Raw genomic sequence first — 17,439 nt, 5'->3', positions numbered from 1 at the left:
AGGGCTGGGAAAGGTATGGGGGAGGGAAGGGAGAGGGTGGGCATGCTGTGGATACTGGCACATCCTCTCCCAGCCCTAGGAAGAGGGCTCTCCTAACAGTGTAACTTATTGTGTCCCCGCGTATTTATTTGTTGTAAATATTTGAATATTTTTATATTGACAAATAAAATGGAGAAAATAAAACTGTGACAGGGCTAAGACATTTGGGCCAAAACCCATCTATCAGGGTACCCAGAGGGAAGGATGGAGGCTGGGCTGGGCTCCCCACCACGGTCCCAGGACAGCTGCCCCTTCTGTGGGCCCTGTCTGCCTGTGTCCCTCTGCAGGGGGGGCAGCCCAGGCTCCAGTGTTTTCCCACAGTGGTGCCTGTGGGGCTGGGAAGCAGACCAGGGCCACAGCCCCTGGGGAGCCAGTCTTGGCTTCTGGCCAGAGGGAGAAGTCAGGGCACTGGGGAAGGGGGGCCGCTTTCCCAGAACTCTGGGGAGGGTGAGTGGGAGTGAGGGGACTGAAGGAGAAGGAGAAGCAGCCTAAGGGTGTTAGAATGGTTGCGTGAAGATGGGATCAGGGAGGAGAGATTAATCAGCCTTCTATGCTGCATGAGTGCCAAGTCTCCAGTGCCCCAACCATGTAGGGAAAGAACTTCCCCTACTGCCACCCAGCACGTTCCAAGCCCTCCTCTTAGCGAGAGAGTGGTACAGGGTCCAGATGTTCCATGAGAAAAACAACAGGCCCTAGCCTGGATTCATTTCTGAGTGCTCCTGACGGGTTTAGACATAACCGCTCACGCCCAGGAGTAGAGGCAGGGCGACCGAGGTCTCCCCACACACTCAACCGGCTTGAGCAGGCTGGCGCCCTGGATTTCCCTCAGCGTGGGTTGAGAAGGCCAGATCAGAAGCTTGCTACATTAGCGCGTGGTTTGCAGATGACAGCTCAGAGGATCTCTTGAGGGATACATGGGGATTGATTCCGGGATCACAGGCCCACAGTCCCAGCTGCTCAGGAGACTGAGGCAGGCGGTATTCTCGCAGGTTGTAGGCCAGCCTGGGTAATTTAGGGAGACCCTGTTTTAAAAATAAATGGAGGTGGGGAGCTGGGGAGATAGTTCAGTCGGTAGAGTGCTTGCCTTGCAAGCATGAGGCCCTGGGTTCAATCCCCAGCACCGCCAAAATAAATAAATAAATGGAGGCTGGGGATATAGCTCAGTTGATGGGGGGAAATAGGACTGGGAGGTGTAGCTGGGGGTATGGCACCACTGGGTTCAATTCCCAGTGAGCGCCCACTACGGGTGTGGAGTGTCTGAAACAAAGGGAGGCTGCACCTAGGACATGCGCAGGACATGTTGTCACCTGCTCCCTTCTGGATTTTTAAGGAAGGGGGCCGGAAACCGAGGCCGTTAGAGCGGTCACTGCGCGGCCCATGGTGACCCCGGGCCTGCACCAGGTGGTGCGGAGAAGGCGGCGTGAAGGGCCGCGGAGCGCGCCCGATGGCCGCCACCTTGAGGAGCTGGGTGGGTCGAGGGCAGTAAAGAGAAGAGCCGGCGAGGCCTCTGAAGGGCTGGGTTCTGGCGAACGTGACCGAAGCTGCTGGCGGGGCCCAGCCTCCTGGTCCCTATACCCTACAAGGCGTGGCGGCGCAGCCCGCCCTGCCCGCGGCGTCCGGCCCTACCGCGGCGTTCAGCTCCACGACCCGGACCGCGGCTAGCCGCGCGCGCCCTCTCGTGGCGGCGGCGGAGTGCGGCCCGGGGCAGCAAGTCCCGCCCCACCGCCGCGATTGGTTCTTGAGCAAAGGCCTAGACACTGCATTGGTCCTCTCGGGAGAGGGGCGGGACTCGAAAGAAATCGCGGACGCCGATTGGCCAAGTTGGGACGGCGAGGCGAGCAATGCGTCCGTCCTCCAGGCGTGCTGAAGTCTAGCTGGCGACCAGCGAAGCCGGGATGGCGGCACCACGGCCCTGCGCGGACCCGCACTGCTGCTCACGTCCGGTGGCGGTGCCCGGCGTGCAGCAAACGCTGGAGGAGATGGACTTCGAGAGGGGTGAGGCGGCCGCGCGGCCCCAGAGCCCGCCGGCACGGACGCGGGGCCAAGAACCGAGCCCGGCGCTCTGGGCCTGGTGCCCGAGGACAGCAGGGCGAAGGGCTCACAGCTGCCGCGCTGCTGGGAGCTGCAGAACCCGGCGCGGGCTTGGCACCGGACACTTCGTCTCGCGTGCAGGCGGGGAGTCCGAGGCTTTGGTTTCCGTAACTTTCCCAAGTGCAAGGCTGGCCTGGCTCCTCAGTGAGGGTGCGAGGGGCCGGGAGCAGAATCTGCAGCTGGGGTATCGAGCCCACCTGGAGGGCTGGAGCTTCATGCCTGGGGCCACGCGGCGAGGCGGCCAAACCTTGCCGAATGCGGGTGTGAGCCCGGCGTGCCAGGAGCACGCTTCAGCTATGGCAGAGAGCTGGAGGCAGGGACTTCGTCCCCACTCAGGCCAGAGTATACGGAGATCATGATGCCAGTGAGTAAGGCTGGGATTCAGGGTCCCCCTGGTGTGGAATCACCGTTCTGCCGTGCTCTGTCATCTGGAAGAGGCAGGTTATGCAGTCATAACATTTTCTGTCGCCAGGGGATGGCCGGTCGCTACTGCCCTTCACGCATTCATTCTTCACCATGACCTCTCCACTCAGCAGCCAGAGAAACTTTTTGAAAATAGTAAACCAGATCATTACAGTTCCTGTTGCTTTTATAATAAATCCAAATTCCCTATCATGGCCCCCAAAGGTCTGGACCTAATGCTGTCCCTTCTCTAGGCTCATTTCAGTTCTCATCCTTGCTTTCCTCCATTCTTGTCTTGGTTTCTCAAAGATGCAAGCCCTTTCCCTCCCACATGTAGGCTAGCCGGCACTTTTCCTTCATATGGCAGCTCAATGTCACCTCCTCAGAGAGACCCTCCCTGCACGCCCATTCTAGAGTTCCCAGGGGAACAGTTCTCCCCCATCAGAGCCTTTGACATTGCTGAGAGACATTTTTGGTTGTTATCTGGAAGGGTCTGTATGCGCCCTCTCCTGCCAGGGCAGCTCCCACCACAAGGGATGTTCTGGCCCAGAAGGTCAGTTGTGCTGCTGTGGAGAAGGAAAACTTGCCCTGTCCCCTCCAGGTTGCTCTGACACACCTGTCACCTTGCTCTCAGAGCAGTGTTGTCACCTGACACCATTTTGTTTGCTTATTCATTTATTTTCTACTTCCCACTATGATAAAGATCTTTATCAATTTTGTGGTGTGAATTTATTTTTTCAAATCATATCTTTTCTCTGGGTTCATTTTCCTTCTTTTATAAGTACTTTTTTTTTTTTTTTTTTTTTTTTTTTTTTTTGTACCAGGGATATAACCCAGGGCACTTAACCACTGAGCCACATCCCCAGCTTTTTAAAATATTTAGAGACAGGGTCTCGCTAAGTTACTTAGGGCCTCACTAAGTTGCTGAGACTGGCTTTGAACTTGAGATCCTCCTGCCTCAACCTCCTAAGCCACTGGAATTACAGGTGTGCGCCACTACACTGTCAACTTAGATTATAACTTTAAAAAATTTTTTTCCTGCAATTGTAGATGGACAGAATGCCTTTATTTATTTTTTTGTGGTGCTAAGGATTGAACCCAGTGCCTCACACATGCTACGCAAGTGCTCTGCCACTGAGCTCCAGCTCCAGCCCCAGCCCCAGCCCCAGCCCCAGCCCCTAGATTAAACTTTTTAAAATTGATACATCCCATTATACTAGTGGGATTCATTACGCACATGATTTGATCAACCTCCATATATAATATTCTTTTTTTTTTTTTTGTGGTGCTGGGGATTGAATCCAGAGCCTTGTGCTTGACAGGCAGGCACTCTGTGAACTGAGCTATATCCCCGGCCCTATAATATTCTTAACTTGGGGTTTTTGCTACCCCAGGATAATGCAGATTTAGGTCCTGTACCTCCAGGATATATAGGTCAGGTCATCTGATTTTGCAGGGCGGGGGGTCTCTTCTGCTTTTATTGTCTTTATACATCTATTCAAATGGTGCCTTTTCTCATTTTGTTCACATTTTACCTTATCAGAAAGGCCATCCCTGCCCACTGCATACAGTCCTTCCCTGTCTTTTCCTCAGAGCACTTAGCACCACCCGACTGACTTACAACACGTACAGAGTACAGAGGAACAACAATCATAGGTATAGTTCATGCACACAGGTCTACAGCAGGTTATGCATATCTGTGTGTAAAATGTATAAATATAAATACGCACACATATTCTCATCTTTATCCTTTAATCACAACGTAAGCCCCATGTACTCTCATGCATGCCTGTAATCTCAGTGACTCTGGAGGCTGAGATTAGAGGATTGCATGTTCCAGGCCAGCCTGGGCAATTTAGAGAGGCCCATTTCAAAATTTAAAAAAAAAAAGGGCTGGGGGTGTAGCTCAGTAGTAGAGCACCCTGTGTTCAATCTCTAGTAAGTACCACCAAAAAAAAAGAAAGGAAGAAAAAAATCTTCATAAAACCAAAATTTGTGTGTGTGTGTGAGTGTGGGGCTTATATCACCAGCTGATTCCCTAGTACCTACAATGCCAAATACATAGTTAGTTCAGGTTGAGCACACCTTATCCCAAATGCTTGGGACCAGAAGTGTTGCAGATTTTGGATTTTTTTCTGATTTTGGAATATTTGCATATACATACTAAGATATCTTGGGAATGGTATGCAAACCTAAACACAAAATCAATTTATGTTTCACATAAACGTTATACACATAGCCCTGAAGGTAATTTTTTAAAATTTTTATTCTTTTCAGTCTGAAGGTAATTTTATAAAATATTCTTATTGTGACTGTTTTCATTGTAAACCATCATATGCAATCAGGTGTGGAATTTTCCACTTGTGACATCCTGTTAGCACTGAAAGAGTTTCATCTTTCAACCAGGTGCAGTGGTACACACCTGTAATCTCAAGAGACTCAGGAGGCTGAGAAAGGAGGATCTTAAGTTTGAGGCCAGCCACAGCACTTTAGCAAGGCCCTAAGAAACTTAGCAAAATAAAATATAAATATAAAAATTAAAAAGAGCTGGGGCCGTGGCTCAGTGGTTAAACACTTCTGGATTCAATCCCTACTACCAAAATAATAATAATAATAGAGGAAGTACTAAGAAATCCTTATCAAGCTGTGCTGCTTAGTTCTGTGGTTGGCTTCCTGCAGGAATCTGGTCGGCAGCCCTGAATGGAGACCTGAACCGAGTGAAGCATTTCATCCAGAAGGCCACAGACCCTAGCCAGCCTGACTCTGCTGGCTACACTGCCCTGGTGAGCCATGAGGAGCACAGGGTCAGCAGAGAGGAAAGCTGACCTGGGGCCCCCTGCTGTCTGAAAAGGGGATTGCGTTCATGTATCTTCACTGCTATGGTTTGGATTAATGTCACCCAAAGGCCCAAATGTCAAAGGCCTTGTCTCAGCTTGCAGTGCACCTGGGAGGTGGTGGAACCTTTGGGAGGTGGGCCCTAAAGGAAGGAGGTTAGGTCATTGGGGGCGTGCCCTTGAAGGAGCCACTTCCTGTCTGCTCCAGATGCCACAAGTATCTTCATCTACCATGCAACCCCCCATGGTGTACTGACTTGCCACCAGCCCAAAAGCAACAGGCCAACCAAACCTCGGACCGAAACCTCCTCAGCTGAGCCAAAATAAATCTTTTTCATCATCATCATTATCATGATTCTTATCATTACTGTTTTTGTGTTGCTAGGGATCACACCCAGGGCCTTGCGCGTGCTGGGCAAATGCTCTACCACTGAGCTACGTCCCAGGCCAACCTTTCCATTATTAAATTGATTATCTTAGGCACTTTGTCTCAGTGTGGAAAGCTGACTAACATTTTATATTCCCTTTATTTCAGAAGTTTCTTTTGTTGTTGTTGGTTTTTTTGTTTTCGTTTTGTTTGATACTGGGAATTGAACCCAAGGATGCTTAACTACTGAGCCACTTCTCCAGTTTTCTCTCTCTCTTTTTTTTTTTTTAAATTTTGAGACAGGGTCTCACTAAGTTGCTTAGGGCTTTGCTAAGTTGCCAAGGCTGGCCTCAAACTTGAAACCTTCCTGCCTCAGCCTCCCGAGCTGCTGGGATGACAGGCATGTGCCTCCGTTCCCTGCCTTTTTGGTGCTCTTTTAAGTAGCATTGGATTAATTTCACTCTCAGGTTGTTCTTTGCCAGTGTACTAAAATGCAGTTGATATTGCTCACTTCGTGTCCTACTCCCTTAATAAACACCTACAGGTGTGCACCACCACACCTAGCTGCAAAGTTTCTTTTTTAAGCACCATGTGAACCTGGATATTTTAATTAGTATAAGAGCTTTACATCAGTCATTCGTTTTATTTTCATGACTGTCCTGTGAGGTGGGATGTTTATTACCCACCTTTTCCAGTCGAGAGAGCTAATGCTATGCGTGGTTTGCCTGGGCCACAGCTGCAGGGTGGCCCCGAGCCGGGTCCTGATCTTGCTGCATGCTGCAGAGCCCATGCCCCCCACCCCCGTCACCTGCCTGGGACCCACCATCTGAACACGGTCTCTGCCCCTGCAGCACTATGCCAGCCGCAATGGGCACTACGCTGTCTGCCAGTTCCTGCTGGAGAGCGGAGCCAACTGTGACGCCCAGACCCACGGGGGCGCCACTGCCCTGCACCGGGCCAGCTACTGTGGGCACACGGAGATCGCACGGCTGCTGCTCTCCCACGGGTCCAACCCCCGGCTGGCGGACGACGATGGCATGACCAGCCTCCACAAGGTGTGTCCCTCTGCCTCTTCTAGAGCATCCTTTCTCTTTATAAAAGTTAGTGATGTTTGTCACAGAAAACGTGGGAAACAAACGTGTAGAGAAGAAAATGAAAGTCACCTGAAGCCCCAGAACTCGCCCACCTCACTGTAGGATCAGGGCGTGACTTCCCAGCCTTCTGTGCACACGAGTGGCAACGAACTGCAGCCCTGGGCTTCTCTCTCCTAGTGGCTCCTGAGGGTTGCTCTTCTGTCACTCGGGCTGCCCCCCCGCCCTGAGCCCACTTCTAAGTGACAGCCAGAGGGCCAGAGTGATCAGTCCATTAGGGGTAAACAGCTTGAGGACAAAGCCTTTGCCATGAAAGCGAGTGTCTCTCCACCCCCGGGGTCCCCCAGGCACCCACTAAGCAGTTCTCATGCATGGGGCAGAGGGTTTCCACGTGCCTGTGAGCTTACTCACCTCTCGCCTCCATCCTGGTTTTTCCACCAGAGCAGTCGCTCAAGAGTTCTCATCAAGCCCTACCCTCCTGTGAAATCTTCCAGAAGCTCTCTTGCCAAACCCAGGGCCATCTTGCAAGGCCAGCCGGGGTTAGCTTACACCTGCCTCTTGTCCTGTGCTCTGCTCACATGGTCCCCTGTAATGGGCCCTGCCAGTCTTTGGCATTTTCTTTGAACCTGCTTCTCTGTGACCCAAGGGCACATCACAAGCTGTCCCCATGGCCTGGTGCCTCTCCCTCCCTCTGCTGCTCTCTACGCAGCACACCCCAGAGAGCCCTCCCGAGCCCCAGACCTGCCCCGTGTGTGCCCTGCACTCCCTTGTTCTGACTGCTGTCCCCCTGGTGCCTCCTTTTTGAGGTGTGTCTCACTGGAGGCAGCCGGACTTTCTCCTGTTTCACCTGCAGCCTTAGCATGTAGCCCAGGTGCTTGGCGACTATGCCAGTAATCTGCCGGGCGTGCTCTTCCTAAACCCTTGCTGGTTGGGGCAGACCGCCCGAGTCTTCATGGTCTACACCGGCCTGGCTCAGATGCTTTGCCGCTGCAGTTCACAGGATGCGCTGGGGACGTGCCTGGCTCTACCCACAGCTTGCTGCACGTCAGATACAGCTCTGTCCCTTTGCTCACTCACACGAGGAAAACGTGGGAATGGATATAGAAGGATAGGCATTCATGGACATGTATTTTGTTCTGTATGTGGTTTTTTTTAAAATAGACTTTGCAAACATTGGCACTCAATTTTTTGTAAAAAAAAATTATGTGGCTCACATCTCACAACTGCCACAGCACACCACTGGGGCAGCGGAACCTGGAGCCTTCAATCTGCTCTCCAGGGATCTGCAAACAAAGATTTGAATTCAAATTTGGAATGGTAGTTGATACTAGTATTGATTTTGATACCCCTCAAAAGCCCCTGAAATCGCCAGATACAGTGGCGCATGCCTGTCATCCCAGCAGCTTGGGAGGCAGAGGCAGGAGGATCGCCAGTTCAAAGCCAGCCTCAGCAAGCCTTGACAAGGCCCTAAACAATTCAGCGAGACCCTCTTTATAAATAAAATACAAAAAAGGACTGGAGATGTGGCTCAGTGGTTGAGTGCCCCTGGGTTCAATCCTGGTACAAAAAAGATTAAAAAGCCCCTGTCATCCATCGGTTCCTGTGTTGGGAGGAACAGAGAATGCAGTGGTGTAACAAGTTATTAAGAGTCCAGACTTTACGCACACCAGTGATCCCAGCTTCTTAGGAGGTGCAGAGAGGAGGCTAGCAGGTTCGAGGCTGGGGCTGCAGCTCAGTGGGACAGCGCCTGCCTAGCATGTGCCAGGCCCCAGTTCCATCCCCAGCACTGGGGTAGAGTGGGGAAGAGTTCAGACTCTAGAGCCAGACACACCTGGTTTAGAGTCCCCAGGCTACCCTGTGATCTTGGGCTTACATTATTAGCCCCAGTCCCTTCTTTTGTCAAACAGGGTTGACACGAGGGTTGGTGTGGAAGCTACGAGATCATCTGCGGAGATCACTTACCTGTTGCCTTTTGGAGGGCGTAGGTTAGATATCTGTGTCTAAGAGGATTACGAGGGGGCTGGGCCCCTGGTTTTCCCTGCTCATCTCAGTTCCCAAAGGGTGGGGCTGTGTCCAGTGGTCCCACGCCCAGGCTCCTGGCACCTGGTCGAAGAGGCCTGGAGCTTCTTGTTTTCTTGTGGGGGCGGTTACCAGGGATTGAACTCGGGCCCTCAACCACTGAGCACAGCCCCAGCCCTACTTTGTATTTATTTAGAGACAGGGTCTCGCTGAGCTGCTTAGGGCCTCACTGTTGCTGAGGCTGGCTTTGAACTCGGATCCTCCCGAGCCGCTGGGATGGCAGGCGTGGGCCACCGCGCCCGGCTGTTCTTGTTTTAGATGTGCAGGTCTGTCCAGAACAAGGATGGCCTTAGACAAAGGCGCAGGAAGACAGCCGTGCTGAGTGCCCCGGTGGCGTGGCCACACCCGCCCTTCCAGTTGGTGGAATTAGAGATCCTCGCAGCCAGCCAGCGCCTCCATTCCCAGGCCTCCCTGTGGGAGCCAGAGGTTCCTGGAGGGGAGCCAGGCCCCACCTCCTGATCCACCTCTCTCCACAGGCAGCTGAGAAGGGGCACGTGGACATTTGCTGCCTGCTGCTGCAGCACAGCCCCGCCCTGAAGGCTGTGCGCGATCGGAAAGCGCGGCTGGCCTGCGACCTGCTGCCCTGCGACAGTGACCTGCGGGGCCTGCTGACCAGCTGAGGGGCCCGCGGCCTCAGGCTGCCCTTGGAGGGACACAGACGGCTCTCCAGGCCCCTGCCTCGCTCAGCACCCACGCTGAAGGGTGGGGCGCTGGGACCGGAGCCCCGGGAAGAGCCGGCGTGGCAGCCAGGAGGTTTGGCTGGCTGGCGGCGTCTACGTTTTTGTCACATGAAGACATCCATCCGTTTGGAAAAAAGTAAACCTACATCTTTACCTCAGGCCCCACACAGTACATCTCAAGAATTAAAGACCTTCGTATAGAGGCTCAAAGCGAGCTGGAGTGGCGCCCACCTGTGACCTGGGCATCGCGGGAGGCTGGGTGGGGAGACGGAAACGCGAGGCCGGCCTCGGCAACAGAGCAAGACCCTGTCTCAAACAAAACACCCCAAAGGTGACGAAGCCACTGAGGGATCTTGGCACAAGCACTTTATCTGTGTGGCCCCGGCTTCCAGGGCTGTGAGGTGACGGGGGTCACAGGAGGGCATCCTCAAGGTCGCTCTGGGACTGAGCGAGTGATCCTGGGGGCGTGGCACACTGCCTGTGGCTCACCGGAGGGCCGGGTTCTGGAGCTTTGCCAACACTGGCTTTCTTTTTTTTTTTTTTTTAAATTTTTTTATTTTTACAGACTCCATTTTGATTCATTGGACACAAATGGGGTACATCTTTTCGTTTTTATGGTTGTGCACGATGTAGATTCACACCATTTGTGTACTCGTACATGTACAGAGTGTGACGATGTGTCTCATTCCCCCATCACATACCATCATCCACGGATCAGGGACAACACTGGGTGGCAGCAGGGTTCCACCCTGGCACCCGGGAGGTAGACAGCACATTTGCTTAGTTCTGTTTTGCATTGCTGAATACTAGTGAGGCTCGCTCACCTGTCTCTGAACTTCCTGCCTGTGCCCATTTAAAATTTCTTTTTTCTTTCTTTTTTTTTTTTTTTTTTTTTTTGGTACTGGGGATTGAACCCGGGGCGCTTTACCACTGAGCTACATCCCAGTCCTTTCTTTACTTTGAGGCAGGGTCTCACCAAGTAGCTTAGAGCCTCACTAATGTGCTGGAGTCTGACCTTGAACTTGTGACCCTCCTGCTTCAGACTTCTGGGTCTTTGGGATCACAGGCATGCATCACCACAAGCAGCTAAAATGTCTTTCTTCACATTCAAAGGAGTTGTTTAGTATATGGACATTGACCCTGTTTTGCATGTGTACTTACACACATGTGTTTTAGATATTCCTTCATACCGTCACTTGTCCTTCGTACCATCACTTGTCTCCATTGGTATCTGCTTGTGGGAATTGGTAGAGTCGCTGTGGATGCATTCTGACAATCTCTGAATAAAACGAGCAGAACCAACAATCTGATTTCTCTGTAGCTCCCTCGAGCAAGGTTCATCCGAGGCTGAACGATGTCTGTCTGCAGAGTCCTTGACCCAGAGGTGCCTGGCGCTGGCCTAGCTGTGCAAGGCCCTGGGTTCAGTCCCCAGCACTGTAACTCGGGGTGTACTCAAGAAGAGAGGCGCCAACTGGCCTGCTTCCCTGGGGTGGGGTCAGCTTTGGCAGACGCGGCCCGGCATGCGCATGTGCCCACCGGAAAGAGTGTCAACTCTGTTCGCAGCGGGGTGCCTCTTGGAACAACAGGCCGGGAGACACACGGAGGAGGGCAGAGGCGTGCGTCAAACGGGTGCCACGGTCTGCTGGGCCACCGTGGTGAGGGCGGCTCATCAAGGAAGACTGAGCTTTCCATTTGGGTTTCTGTAAGGAAGAGTTGTTTTAAAGTTAATACCAGTTCGTTTCCCATGGGGTGACCAGGCCGTCAGGAAGCTGAGGCCCGTGGACAGCGGAGGGCAGAGCTGCGTCTGACTTCCGGTCTGCTCTGGCTCATCTGGGAAGCCCTTCCCTCAGCCTGGACAGCAGTTGGTCTGGAAGAAGATACCCCGGGCCTCAGAACGGGGTCCCACAGAAAGTGCTGGGTTTCCCCAGAACCCCCAGGCTTCTGCAGCCACCCTTGGGCCCCAGGGCCGCCTCCTCCCAGCTCCCCTTCCCGTTTGGTCGCCTCTGATCATGTTGCCCTGATTCTAGAGCCTTATTTACCAGCTATCTGGTTTCCTTTCAAAGGTCAAGGCAGCGTTCAGGGCAAAGCTGAGTGAAGGGCACACGTGGCTTCTGAAGGAGATTTAGGGCATTTGATGTAGCAGCTGGGTCTCAGGGTCACTGTTGCTTACGGGACTTGGAGCCTCAGTCCCTTGTGCCTGAGGAAGGGGCACTCCGTGTCCGGAGAGCATCTTGTGGGGTCGGGCATGGCCGTATGGAGGACTTCTCCAGGGCACAAGGACCGTGACGGCCTCCCATGACGGGCTGTCAGCTGAGGAGAGGGAAGAGCAGGCAGGGATGGACGGCCTTGGAGCCGCCAAGCGGCTGTCATGAAGCCTGGGTCCCTCCTGGAGATGCCAGGAGGATTCCTGAGGCGGTAGGTCAGCCTCTCCTCCTGTCCCCGCTGAGGTCTCTGGAGGACTCCAGCCTGAGCTGGGTCCAGCTGGTGTCCCAGGCAGCCAGACACAATAGGGAGGCTGGGGCTGCACTCCTCACAAGCGGACTCTAAACCCAGGAGAGGGGGCGGGTGCCCTGGATCTGGCTGGGGGCCAGGCTCCCCGGACGGGTGTTGGTCCAACAGCCTCCAGAACAGTGGGCGAGGTGGGCGCGGGGTGGTGGGTGTCTGAGGCCGCCGACTCAGCTCCACAGGGTGGTGGGTGTCTGAGGCCGCCGACTCAGCTCCCAGCCGCACTTTTCTGGCCCTCAGTGGGCCACATTCCCAGACTGGTATTTTGGTCAGTGTGACAGCGCCCCAGAGTCATCTGGCCCTGGCACAAGCCTCTATCCTTCCCCGCCCCCAGGACTCGGCTCTCTCATAAAAGGGCTGAGCGGCTGCGCTCCCCTGGCCGGGGGTGCGGAGAGCAGGGGGACCATGGACTTCATCAGCATTCAGCAGTTGGTGAGACGCGGGGAGGCAGACGGTCCCAGCAGAGAGGCACCTGCTGGCAGCGCTTTCTGTGGTCTGTGGTCTGAGGGTCAGGGCAGAATGAGAGCAAGGAGGCCCCGGGTTCGTTCCCGGTCTCTGCCTGGTTCTCAGGTGGTGAGGGGGTTCGGGCAGGAGAGGGAAGACAAGAGGGTAGGAAGTCGGGCGAGGTGGACGTGAAAACCCTCGGGCGTGCTGGCAGGTGTTCCTCTCGTTTTAGGCCTGGGGATTGAGCCCAGGGCGATTTACCACCGAGCTGCACCCTCCGTCCTTTCTCTTGTTTGAGACAGGGTCTTGCCAAGTTGCCCGAGCTGGACTCAAACTTTGTGATCCTCCTGCCTCAGCCTCCGGAGTTGTTTGGTGTTTTGTGGCGCTGGGCTGAATCCCAGGCCCTCGCTACACCCCCAGCCTGAGTTGAGCGAGTTTGCGCTGAACTCGGTGGAAAAACAGGGAATTCAGGCCACCGTGGAGGGCACAGGGGTAGCTGGGCACGTCTTTCACGCAAGCGCCATGATGGCCCTTGCTCTGGAAGTGTCCGGAGGGTGTGGGGGAGAAGGGCACAGCGTGTGCTCTGGGCAGAGAGAGTGGTGGCACCAGTGACACTTCTGGAGGTCGGTTTTGGAGGGCGAGAAGCCCGTCGTCAACCAGAGCCCTGGCCTGGCACAGCCCCTGCCGGGAGGGGGGCAGCAGGGCCTGGGGAGCGTTAGGTGGGCGGGTGGCACAGAAGGGCCTGTGGTTCTGCTGGCCGGAGTCCTGGCCGTTGCCTGTCGCCCTGCCCTCCCCACCCGAGCTCCTTGGTAGTCCCCAGCTCCCGGACATCCCCTGAGCCCCTTCTGCTGAGGTGGAAATAGCTCCACCAAGAGCAGAGAGCTAAGCCCAGGCGTTTAGGACTGGGGGTCAGGTGGCAGTGCAGCATGAGCTGCTAGGAATCTAGGGATGACGGCCCAAGAGGGAAGCTCCTGTGTCCTCTGCCCCAGGCTCCTGGGCACAGCCCAGCACTATAAATAGATGTGGCCACATGCCCTGAACCCCTGCAGGGCTGCAGGGGAGGCAGTGGCCAGTTGGACCCTGGCCCCCGCTGTCAGGGTGGCCACGGTGGGTGAGGACAGCCACAGGTGTCACAGAGCTTGCCAACACTCCAGAGCACCAGGAAGCTTTGGGAAGGGTCAGGCTGACTCCCAGCCCAGCCGGCCAGCATCTCCCTGGTCCTGCAGGGCAGCTGCCCAAGGGCTCCTCCCTCCAGCTTCCTGGCTGTTCACCCACATCGTCCTACAGGTAAGCGGAGAGAGAGGTGAAAGGAAAGCGTCGAGGTTTGGACCTGAAGTTCCGGATCCTGGTGGCTGGCCTATGGACTGGAGGCTGGGCCCCCAAGAGGCCGTGGCCCGGGAGAAGCTGAAATCGGAAGAAGAGAAGAAGAAGAAAGTGAGTGACGTTGGGTTGGGGTAGCTAGGCGGCTGGGGCAGCTGGGCGATGAGGGCCCTGGAGCCCACGTCCCAGGCTCACAGCTGAGCCAGGTCTCCTGTGGGCAGAGCAGCCCAGGAGCAGACCAACCAAGCGCCTGCCCCAGCCCGACCGTGGCTGATGGCCGGCCTGTCTCGTCTCCCGCCCACTTTCTGCCCCAGCTGGAAAGATTCACCAGCTCCAGGCTGACTCTGGAGACTCTGGCCGACTTGGAAGACTTAGTTCAGAGACGGAAAGAAAAGCGACTGAGACTGAGACGCAGGGTCCCCCCCAGGGAGCCTGAGCCCAAGGTGACGGTGAGCAGTGGGCGCTGGAAGGATGGGCAGACTGGGAGCCCACGTCCAGAGGCGGAGCCCCGTCCTGGGTAGTGGGGTGCTTGGGGAAGGGTAGCCCTGGGGCCACACGAGCACAGCTAGTGCCCAAGGAGCCACGTGGACCCCACACTGGAGGCCGTGTTGGCTTGCTAGGGCGACTGGGGCTCGAGGTCCCATTGCCCTTGGCCCTAGGCCTGGAGGTCCAGCCAGTTGCCACAGGGCTGCCTCCTCTGGAGGGCTGGGGGAGGCTCATCTGGGCCTCTGCCCTGCCTTCCGGCTGCAGGCTGTCTTTGGTATTCTCTGGCTTGCAGATGCACCACCCCTTCCTCATGTGATGTTCTTCCAGTGCCCAAATGTCCCTTGTTAAAGGGACACCAGTAGCTGGGCATGGTGGCCTGCCCTTATAATCCCAGTGACTTGGGAGGCTGAGGCAAAATTGTAAGTTAGAGGCCAGCCTCAGCAGCTTAGTGAGACCCTGCCTCAAAATAAATTTAAAAAAATGGCTGAGGATGTGGCTCAGTGAGGATTGGAGCCCCCTGGCACAAATAAAGGAAGATGGGCCCCAGTTAGGCTGGATTGGGGCCACCCTTCCCACCATCTGACAGGGACCTCATCCTAACCTGTCATCTCCGCAAGGACCCTGTTTCCACATAGTCCATTCCAAGGCACAGGGTTAGGACTTTAATCTCTTTTCTTTCTCAGAGCCGGGGCCGGAACCAGGCTAAGCAAGCGCTCTACCAGCTGAGCCATCTCCCCAGCCCCTCACCAGCCCTTTTTATCCTGAGACAGGCTCTTGCTAAGACGCCCGATTGGCCTCAAACTTGCGACCCTCCTGCCTCAGCCTAGTGGCTGGGGTTACAGGCACGTGCCACCGTGCCCAGCAACGTGATTTTTAGGGGTGAGACTGGATAAAACTACTGGCACAGGCCAACTGTGCTGGTCCTCAGCTGTCTGGGAACCACTGATGGCACGGCGGTCAAGGGTGCCTCAGGCCCTGGGAGTGACTTGGTCTTGTCCTTCCTCTCACCCAGCTGCAGCCCCAGGCCCAGCTGGAGCCTGTGGACCTGGAGACATTCCTAAAGGCGGCTGCTGAGAACCAGGAGGCCCTGATTGACAAATACTTGACCGACGGAGGGGACCCCAATGCCCATGACAAGGTAAGCACTGGGCGAGGGCTCGTGGCTCCCAAAAGAGCAAGAGTGTCGCGCTGTGTCCCAGTCTGGCCTGGGAAGCTCGGCACTTCTGCCCCAGAGGCACCCAGTGGTGTCCTGAGCTGGGAGGGAGAAGCCCCGGCTGATGGCAGAGTGAGCAAGTGTCCGGGACCCGCTCTGGGAAACAGGCGGGTCCCGTGGGCAGCCGCCCACCCTTCCCTAACCCGTGTCTGCCCCAGCTGCACCGCACAGCCTTGCACTGGGCCTGTCTGAAGGGTCACATCCAGTTGGTGAACAAGCTGCTGGCGGCCGGTGCCACTGTGGACGCTCGGGACCTGGTGAGCCCCGGGGAGGCCACTCCTCACGCCAATGCTGCCCAGCATCCCCGCAGGTCTGAGGGCCTCGGTGCTTGTGTTACAGCTGGACAGGACTCCTGTGTTCTGGGCCTGCCGCGGAGGACACCTGGACATCCTCAAGCTGCTGCTTAACCAGGGCGCCCAGGTCAACGCGCGGGATAAGGTGAGGGACAAGGGGCCTGCTCTGGGGGCCGTGCCAGCAGGCCAGCTGTGTGGCACTGCCACTCTAGACATGGCTGAGCCCCGCCTCCCCCTAGATCTGGAGCACCCCCCTCCACGTGGCCGTGCGCACGGGCCACTCCAACTGCCTGGAGCACCTCATCGAGTGTGGAGCCCATGTCGACGCACAGGACAAGGTGGGTGCCGTCTGTTGGCCACAGCCCCGCCGCCCTGCCTGTCCTGCAGAGGGCCCATGGTGAGGGTGGAAGCGTGACCTCCCATCTCCCCATAGGAAGGGGACACGGCTCTGCATGAGGCCGTGCGGCACGGCCACTACAAGGCCATGAAGCTGCTGCTGCTGTACGGAGCCAAGCTGGGCGTGCAGAACGTGGTGAGCAAGTGGGAGGCACGGGCCTGCGCCCAGCCGGGAGACCTGGAAGAAAGGAAGGACTGACCCGTGTCCCCGTTCCTAGGCCTCCATGACCCCAGTGCAGCTGGCACGAGACTGGCAGCGGGGCATCCAGGAAGCGCTGCAGGCACACATTGGGCACCCCCGCACCCGGTGCTAGTGCCCGGACCTGTGGGCCACTCTCAGCCACCATTCCACGCCCGCTCCCAGCATCGGCACTGTGGCCTCGGCCCTCAGCCAGACTACCCCGGGGCTCTGCCTCCTCCCGGAGCTTGAGGGGCGGACAGAGCCCGGACAGAGCCCTGCAGGTGGAGCAAGCCTCCCAGTGTGCCAGGGTAGCCCGCTCCCTGCAAGGCCTGCAGCCGGGAAGAGGGAGGCAGGGGTCCATGGGCAGCATAGTGCCTCCAGGGAGGGCAGGAGTGCACTATCTGTGCAGCTGCCTGTGCCTTGAGGCGGGGTCCCCCAGCGCCTGGGCCCCTACCAGCCGCAACCCTGGCAGGGTCCGCAGTGGCTCCAAGCACCTCTGTCTTCAGCTCTGGAGGTGGGTTCTGGTGGTTTGCAGGGCCTTCAGCAGGGGTGATGCCCCTCGAAGCAGACGCCAGCACCGCCGGGTTGCTCCAGAGCCGAAGGCTGAGGCGCTGGAGCCCGTTCTGGGGGACCTGTGCCCCTCTGCCTCAGGGGCCACCAGCCTGCCCACGCACTGTTGGCTGGCGGCAGCATAGTGCGTCCAGGGAGGGCAGGAGTGCCCCAGGAGCCAAGGGCGGGCAGGACGAGCGGGCCCAGACCCAGCTACCAGGCTGGGCATCAGGCCTCCTCAGCGTCCACTGCCCCGAGCAGGAGCCTGACCCTCCCCCTCCACAGGGCCAGTCTCCTGCAAGTGGTGGTTCAGGTGTGGCCGGCAGCTGCATCCAGGACAGAGGAGGGGCCACCAAGCCCCTCCACACGAAGGGGCTCTCCGTGTGGGGCTGGGGAGCCCCGGCGCCGGGGCTTGCTTGTGGCCCACTCAACTCTTGGGGCGGCGGCCCGCAACCTCAGGTGCCTGAGA

At 56.5% G+C, this 17,439-nt stretch overlaps 2 protein-coding genes across 4 annotated transcripts; both read left to right on the top strand.

Moving 5' to 3' along the window:
- The first annotated feature begins 1,865 nt into the window (after nucleotides 1–1,865).
- Nucleotides 1,866–9,667, top strand: ANKRD39 (ankyrin repeat domain 39). 2 transcript variants are annotated; one of them, XM_079111116.1, is made up of 4 exons: nucleotides 1,866–2,034; nucleotides 5,212–5,315; nucleotides 6,585–6,788; nucleotides 7,266–9,369. In XM_079111116.1, the coding sequence occupies exons 1-4, from the start codon at nucleotides 1,935–1,937 to the stop codon at nucleotides 7,446–7,448; spliced, it is 591 nt and encodes a 196-aa protein (XP_078967242.1). In that variant the 5' UTR covers nucleotides 1,866–1,934; the 3' UTR covers nucleotides 7,449–9,369. The 2 variants fall into 2 exon arrangements, with proteins under 2 accessions (XP_078967242.1, XP_078967243.1); XM_079111117.1 differs by lacking the exon at nucleotides 7,266–9,369 and adding an exon at nucleotides 9,380–9,667 and having other exon boundaries at nucleotides 1,874–2,034.
- A 2,734-nt stretch (nucleotides 9,668–12,401) lies between these two features.
- On the top strand, nucleotides 12,402–16,824 carry ANKRD23 (ankyrin repeat domain 23). Of its 2 annotated transcripts, XM_079111114.1 has the most exons (9): nucleotides 12,402–12,520; nucleotides 13,820–13,966; nucleotides 14,167–14,301; nucleotides 15,351–15,476; nucleotides 15,710–15,808; nucleotides 15,891–15,989; nucleotides 16,084–16,182; nucleotides 16,278–16,376; nucleotides 16,459–16,824. In XM_079111114.1, exons 1-9 carry the CDS (start codon nucleotides 12,494–12,496, stop codon nucleotides 16,552–16,554), a joined length of 927 nt encoding a protein of 308 aa, XP_078967240.1. In that variant the 5' UTR covers nucleotides 12,402–12,493; the 3' UTR covers nucleotides 16,555–16,824. The 2 variants fall into 2 exon arrangements, with proteins under 2 accessions (XP_078967240.1, XP_078967241.1); XM_079111115.1 differs by lacking the exon at nucleotides 15,710–15,808.
- The last annotated feature ends 615 nt before the right edge of the window (nucleotides 16,825–17,439 follow it).

The sequence above is a fragment of the Sciurus vulgaris genome (genome assembly GCF_902686455.1).
Source record: "Sciurus vulgaris genome assembly, chromosome: 14".
In the NCBI taxonomy this organism is placed as follows: Eukaryota; Metazoa; Chordata; class Mammalia; order Rodentia; family Sciuridae; genus Sciurus; species Sciurus vulgaris.
The sequence above is the reverse complement of the archived record's forward strand: the minus strand, read 5'-3'. Positions and strand labels throughout refer to the sequence as shown.